General features: G+C 37.7%; 1 protein-coding gene across 1 annotated transcript; it reads right to left on the bottom strand.

The window, feature by feature from the left end:
* Positions 1-1,210: 1,210 nt before the first annotated feature.
* Positions 1,211-2,177, bottom strand: LOC106093674 (venom allergen 3-like). Its single transcript, NM_001311234.1, is given in 3 exon segments — positions 1,211-1,502; positions 1,557-1,951; positions 2,008-2,177. Coding segments are annotated over 3 exon segments (783 nt in total). The 5' UTR covers positions 2,140-2,177; the 3' UTR covers positions 1,211-1,246.
* Positions 2,178-8,321: the final 6,144 nt, after the last annotated feature.

Here is an 8,321-nt window from a genome sequence, read left to right as displayed (position 1 = left end):
ACCATATTTAGCAAGCATTTAGGGGGACTTAGTATAAACCACCATTTAAAATTTCACAAAAATGGGATAATTATTGTGTTTTTATATGGGTTAAAGATCGTACAAAGTTGCAATTACGAGGCTATTCCCGAAACGAAGAAAAAAGGAGGTCAGTGTAGCTTCCGGTATCAACCACGGGACACATAGGACTACGAGCTCACTTATGCAAAATCGGTGCGTCAAGTGATAGCATGTGGGGAAGACTAGCTAGCAGACACAATACCAGACATGAACCAAATAAGGAGCGTGGCATGGAAAACAATTCAGGAATTTGTAAGAAGCACGGAATTCCTTACTTAAAATTTCGAGGTTAATTTTTAGTATTTAGGCCGCACAACAAGCCGATTACTGGCTTAGGTGTATGTCCACGGTGGCATGGAGCGGCTTAATATCCGCACCCTCCTTTCAACCAAACCTAACCTACTATTACAAGAACCTCTTCCCGTTGTTCTTTAATGGGGTTTTATTAGGAAAATTTGCAGCACTTACGGCACTTAACAATGTGTGTTATTTTTAAACAAGTACGGAAAGGTCAGGGCCCTATAAGTATAAAATGGACTATATCACTGAATGGAAGCTATACTTTTCTTTTTTTTCAAATCTATAAGTACAAATCGATCGATGAATATATTGGATATATATGGAAACGGCACCTATTTTAATGAAATCACGCAGAGATTTACAGATGAGCAATATATAGATTTTTGTTAAATTTTGTCAGGGTCGGCAGAAAATTGTAGCTACTACGGCCTTTAAAGGATAGTTCGGTTGATACATGTATGTTTATGAGAGCTATGTCTAAATTTAAACCGATTTCTATGAAATTTATTCAAAATCGGACGAACATAAATGTAGATTGAAGTTATATCCTAAACTGAAATAATCTAAACGAAATTAACCAAATTCCGAACCCATAGTGGAAGTCGTCGGTTGGAAGTTACGATCTGAATCTGGGCGGAGAGATGCACAGACATACAGACGGACATAAATATTGTAGATAGACCTTCTAGATGTTACAAACAAATACAATAAGTTACAATACCCTGTACCATAGTAGCGATGTACGATATAAAAACCTGGTTTGATTTGTTAATTGGTTTAATTTCTGGTGGTTTAAATGCAAAAATTTAACTTTTTGACAATTGTAATAAACATAAAACAATTTCTCATATTATTATACAGTATCCAACATTTAGTCATAAAATAATTAAAACCATTTGTTAACATCGTATTTCTCCTTGGGGGAGCACAAGTTGGGGAAATTTTTGTTTGGTCCAGTGGTGCAACCAGTAGTTGCTTTAGGACAGGAGGCATAGATGGGATGGTCCATCATGTTGGTGGTGGCATAGTTGCAGGCAACCAAATAAGCATTGTAGGGTTGTCCAGGTTCGGGGTAGGTGGCAGCAGCGCAACCCACACGGATATTGCGATCCGCCACCATAACAGTGAAATGTCCAATCGCCCTAGAAAATAAATCAATTAAAGAAATTGCTTCGCATACAAGTTTCAATATTTACGGTCCACTATAGCTTTTGGGGTATTTGTCAATATATTCCATTCTACTGTCCTTGACTTCATCGTACCACATATTGACGGCTTTTGTCAACATGTCAACATCCTTGGTACTGCCCATGAAGCCCATCCAGGCCAAATTTTGTCCAGAGTACTTGAATTTGTTGGTGTTGCGACATTTATCATGCGCCATTTTGCATTGGCGAACATTGTAAGCAGCGATTTTGGCCAATTCCTCATCCCATTGCATGGTGGCCATGCGGCAGGCTGGATCATGACGTTCATCACCGCCACCAGCAATCAAATTGCGCTTGGTGTTGTGTGCATTAACGATCGCCTTTTTGAGTTTATCATCAAGGTTTACCATTCGAGCACTGGATGGACAAGCCGAGGAGAATTGCTATAAAACATTTGAGTGTTAAGGATACACAGCAACCAAAAGGAAGATTTACTTACGCCAGTATGACGACAGGCAATATGGGTGATTCCAGCCCTGCAAATGTCGGCAGAGCAATAGTCGGTGTTCTGACCATATACTGCGCCGGCTATCGACGAAGCTATGAATATAAACAGAGATAAATGCTGCATTCTGGAAAGACAGTTCCTTGAGATTCCAATGTTTCACTGAAGTTGATTGCGCTGGAGAGAGCTTTTATAGTCCTCAGTTTGATACTTTGGAACAAAGCTGCGAAGCTGGCAACCAGAAAACAATGCGGCATTTGATATGAAAATGCTGTGCCAATATTTGCATCCACCTCTTGTTTTATCACATTTCTATTGCAATTGTTTTTATAATGTTTAGCACTTGTTTTACTTAGGGAACCATTCCTACACACCCCATATTGAATAAACGCCAATAATGGGAAACACAACGCAAACATTTCGAAAAGATTGTTACACTATTGCCGCATACCATTGTTTACGTAGGGTAACAGACTTGTAAAAGTTGTTTCTATAAAATAAGTAAAAAAAATTGTGAAAACCAAAAACTTTTTCGAAAAAAACCACGACAACTTTTATTAATTTTTCTGCAACATTTTATTTTGAATCTCAACAGCCATACATGTACACTAATATCCCGGTTTGCGTCGCTAATAGGGACCGAAGAAATGCGACGCAAATCGAAACGACGCAAGCCGAAACACGTTTATCCATAAATTTATTGTACATTGATTTTTATTGAATGGGTTCCATGGCTTTGTTTGAGCTAGAAAATTTATTTTAAGGTATTTTTTTGTTTGTTTCTCTTTCGAGACAAGCTGAATGATCGAAGATGCAAATGGAAAAGGAAAACCTATTTTGTTTTATTTAAATTAATGTACGAAAATTCATAAGAAAATCTTAACATTAGCATAAGATATCATCATATAAAATTAAGTTTGTCGATTTAATCTTCCTCAGTTTTATTTGGCAAACTTGCTGATTTTTTTATGAAATTATCTAAGGTTTGTTGGATTGTCAAAGCTTTTTTTTTAAATAAATTTCTTTATAACGATTAATAGCTTCGGTTACATTTCTAGACACCTTTAAAGATCATTCACCTTCAGATCATTATTTTTAAAAATTTCAATTGCTTGCGTTATCAACTGCATCGATTCAGAGATTTTAGCAGTGGTAAGCTTTTTAATCTCTGGTTCAACTTCAAGTGTATGTGTGTCCAGCATATTGTTCATCTCAGCTGATATCAAACTTTCGTTATCTACCTCTTTGTCGTATACAAGAAGCTAACATATGTCTTCTTCTTCCATTTCTTCAAAATTAGCATTTCTTGCTGTTTCTGCGAGTTCTTTACAAATGCTCGGAACATCATTAATTTCTTCCATATCTTTGATAATGCATTCGGGCCATAATTGGCGCCAAGTTCCTTCCATCCTTCCACGATTGGATTATATTTTCAACAGCCATCCTGATGCTATAATTCTTCCAAAAAACTTTCATTGAGGGTACACTATCTCCATCAGTTGCTTTAAGAAGTTGGCTAAAAGTTCGTCGCAAATAACAGGACTTGAAGTTGGATATTACACCTTGGTCCATTGGTTGTATCACTGATGTGGTATTTGGAGTCATAAAAACCACTTTTATGTTTTCGGAATAATCATCACAATAAACAGGATGACTTGGTGCATTGTCCAATAACAAAAGGACTTTAAGCTCAATATTTTGAAAAGAACAGTAAGCTTTAAGTTCAGATACGGCACAACTTTCCATCCAATCTTTAAATAAGGATGCATTCATCCACGCTTTTGTGTTAGCACGCCAATAAACAGGAAGCTCGTTCTTTTACATTTTTAAAAGATCTCGGGTTTTCAGATTTATAAATTAAAAACGGTTTAAATTTAAAATCTCCTGCTGCATTTCCTCCTAAGAGAAGTGTAAGTCTGTCTTTACTAACTTTATATCCAAGGGAAGATTTTTCTGATTTAGAAATGTAGGTTCTTCCTGGCAACCGCTTCCAAAAAAGGCCTTTCTCATCTGCGTTAAAAACTTGTTTTGCTGAATAACCACCTTCTTCAATGATGGCTTTTAATTAAGTTTGAACTTGTCTGCAGCTGCATTATCTGCACTAGCAGCTTCAATGCAATAAACCGTTCCACGGTTTTTGAAACGATCAAACCAACCTCTGATCGCTTCAAACTCTTCAAAAATCTCTTTTCTTTAAGGTCGTTGAATAAGGACAAAGCTTTCTTCTGAATTACCATTTGGCTTAATGGCATTCGCCGCTGGTTTTGATCTTCTATCCAAACGCTAAGAAGAGACTCCATTTTTTCCATTAAAGAACTTCTCATTTTTATGACTTGTTTATGTTGCAATGATGAGGCACATTCAGCAAATTTTTTAATTTTATCAGCGCCCCTGGTCGTTGAATAAGGACAAAGCTTTCTTCTGAATTACCATTTGGCTTAATGGCATTCACCGCTGGCTTTGATCTTCTATCCAAACTCTAAGAAGAGACTCCATTTTTTAAAATTTTTTAATTTTATCAGCGTCCCTGGTACAGATTGATCTCACTGTAGTTGGGAGAAGTCCAAGGCTTCTTCCTATCTTAACAGTTTTTTCCGCGATTTGTAGCGCTTTAAAATATCCATTTTTTGCTCTAATAATATTTGCCTTCTTTTCTGACTCATTATTACAATTGTGTTTTTAAACTTCTTTTCGGCAAATTTAATTTTAGACTTTTTAACTAATAACTAGCACACTGCATTCACATAAACAAGACTAAAATGGAAATGCCCCTTTTTTTCCCGAAAATCACTTTGACATTAACGACGCAAATTGAAACAAAAACGACGCTACTTCGTAGTCAGAAAATGTTAGACAATCAAATAGCAATCTTAAAATGGGAGTTCCCCCTTTCCTGTTTGTGTTTTGCAAATCGCAAATCGAAACAAACACGACGCAACTTCGAAGTCACAGAAAATTTTAGAACGACGCAAATCGCTTTGGAAGCCAACATATAATAACAACAACAATATCATCCATAAGCAAAACAAAACACTAAACGAACCACCACATCATGGCCATGTGCTTTGGTGTCAGGCTTCCACTACCGGTGGTTGGTTTTATTTTTTTTTTTTGGGCGTGCGCTGCTTGTTCTCTTTCGTTTCCAAGAGGAAAAAGTGGCATATGGGAGACCTGATATCACTCCCTCTTTTGCATGCTATAAATTTTACATTGAGTGACATTGCCTTAAGCCTAGTACTAAGGTCATTCGCACGAAAATTATCTTTTAATTGGTTACGAAATATGACACAATCTATTGGACGATGCAACACAAACAAAAGTCATGCCACGACATACAACAAAGACAACTACTATGAAACGTAGTTGCTTGTATTTGGCATGAATCCAATAGCCTAAATCGGAAAATTACACTCAATAAAAAGTGACCCTAAAATTCAAGAAAAATTAAACTGCTTAGTTTACTCAAATCATTATTTTAGAAATATACAAGGGAACTTATATCTAGTTAAAATTTACAAAATGTTGGAATATCTGTATTTAAGGGATGTTTAAAGAACACCGAAATTGAAAATGTTTTTTCACCAAACTAGAAGAAAGCATTTCACATCCGTTATAAAAAAAATTCTCCTATTGCAATCTTATGATGATCCTTCAATTAATACATAATACATTTGAACATAATGGAATATTTCTTCAATGTAACTCGTTCACCATATGATGTGATGTGCATTTCAAAGTTTTTAAAATTTAGATATAAGTTTTTTGCTTTAATATAGTTTTGGCTTGATGACAACACAAACCGTTGAGATGAATGCTAGATCTGTAAAAAAAGTATTACCAAAAGTACATCCATTTTATAGCACCCATAAACATTGCTTTTGACCAAGTTGGCTTCACCATATGCGACAATCAACATTCAGAATGCATCCCTCGGCAATGTTTTTTAGGTATTAATTATACGTTTTTCTAAAATAAAAACAAAAAGGCTATTTAAATTTAAAAAAATGCATAATTTATGCCCCCACACACTGATACTGAGTGGTCTATTAATTACAAGTCATTGTTCAATTTTGTAGAACAAAATATTGGTCTTTTTGGTAGCCATATTCAAATATAGGCCGATCTAAACCATATACGACACGGATGTCGAAAAGCCTAACATAAGTCACTGCGTCAAATTTCAGCGAAATCGGATTATAAATTCGCTTTTATGGGGCCAAGACTTAAAATCGAGAGATGGGTTCATATGACAGCTATATCCAAATCTGAACCGATCAGAGCCAAATTGAAGAGGGCAGACAATGGGCCCAATGCAACTCACTGTCCCAAATTTCAACATCGGACAATAAATGCACCTTTCATGGGCCCAAAACCTTAAATCGAGAGATCGGACCATATGGCTGCTATATCCAAATCTGGACCGATCTGAGCCAAATTGAAGAATGATGTCGAAGGGCATAACACAACTCACTGTCTCAAATTTCAGCAAAATCGGATAATAAAAGAGTCTTTTATGGGTCTACGACCCTAAATCGGCGGATCGGTCTCTGTGGGGGCTATAGTCAATATATAGTCTGATATAGCCCATCTTCGAACTTAACTGCTTATGGACAAAAAGAGAATCTATGCAAAGTTTCAGCTCAATATCTCTATTTTAAAAGACAGTAGCGTGATTTCAACAGACAGACGGACGGATAAAGCTAGATCGTCTTAGATTTTTGCGCTGATCAAGAATATAGGGTCGGAAATGGATATTTCGATGTGTTGCAAACGGAATGACAAAATAGTGTGCATAAAAAAGAAAAAAAGCAAACAGACAAACCAAACGAAAGGCACGTCGCATGTGGTATAGGAATCACTGTCTGTACACAAAAACATCAATGGCAGCATTAAACGTTGAGCGATCGCCGTGCGAAGAGCAAAAGAGTTTTGCAAAAGATGTTTGTGTTTGTTGCTATTGGTATTGTTGGATAAGTTCGATTTAAAGTTAGATATGATTTGTTTTCTGTTGCGCTTGTGAAACCCTGTTCAAATTCAGATGTGTGCTTTACAACCTACCCTTTAAGACCCAAATTGTCATGGTGAACAATGACGACATACTTGGGGATTGTTATGGGGGTAGGACGTCCCTTTGGCAGTTGGTACCAAATATTCGAGGTCTAATTCCAAATTCTTTTCATTTAAGCCCCATATTTCCATAGTTAGTAAAAATGACCAGTTTGGCAGGTGTTTTGGGAGATGGGGCGGACATTCACTGACTTGGCCCTGAAAATATATATCTCTTATTACAGCCCCATATTGGAACGGTCAACAAATACGTCTTATGTGGGTTGTGTTATGGGTGTGGGGTGGCCCCATAGACTCTTTTCCCGAATTTTGGTATCTAATTCGTGCTTTACTCCCAAAGAACTTTCATTTCAGCTATGGTTGTTGTTGTTGCAGTTTATTGTGTTCTATCTTTCGTCTGCTTGATTCTGTTGAGTGTCAAGACCCAGGTACTCTGCGACAAAGATGGGGTGCATCCACAGGGATCTGGGTCTGAGTCGAGTGGGTCTGGCTGATCAGTTAAACAGGTGACGTGTATCGTGCGGTCCCTGGTTTCAATCGGGACATACATTTTGCACATTGGCATCAATCCTAGCACTGTAGGAATTGAGGAGGCTGCGTCTGCCGGAACGTTATTGAGCCAGAACTACTCTGGTTTGCCGGGGAGGTCGATTTCTTCAGGTGCAGTGGTTGGTCAATGGGAGGTCGTTCTCCAAGGACTACATTCACCCGGTATCCAATTACCACATCTGCTACCGTGTCTGCATGAATGTTGTTTAGACCTGCTTGATATGCCGCTTGATCTAGAGGTTCTCTCTTGTAGCGCTGAACTCGCGCTCTAAATCATATATTGTAGATCTACCTTAAGGCTTCTGGGCGGTGGATATCTATCCACAAGATTATGATTTGAATGGTCTCTGCGATAACAGACCAAAAGGTATTGCTTAGATAGCATGTAGTTATGTCTTCGCACTGGTAGGATCTTTGTCTCCTGATGATTATGATTTGAATGGTCTCTGTGATAACAGACCAAAAGGTATTTCTTAGATTGCATGTAGTTATGTCTTCGCACATGAGAACTGAGGAGACAGGCCGTCGCAGTTTGGAGGGCGGCATTCTGACAGATCTGAATATTTTTCCACTGCGTGTCACAAAGTTGACGAGATCACCCTGCATAACTTACCACAGACCGACCAATTGCTTTGTACGTGGTCAGCAAGGTTTCTTTGTCTGCACCCCAAGTGCTGCCAGCAAGTGACTTG

The sequence above is a fragment of the Stomoxys calcitrans genome, chromosome 4, assembly GCF_963082655.1.
Source record: "Stomoxys calcitrans chromosome 4, idStoCalc2.1, whole genome shotgun sequence".
NCBI lineage: Eukaryota > Metazoa > Arthropoda > Insecta > Diptera > Muscidae > Stomoxys > Stomoxys calcitrans.
Note: the sequence above shows the minus strand (reverse complement) of the source record. Positions and strands in the feature narration are given on the sequence as shown.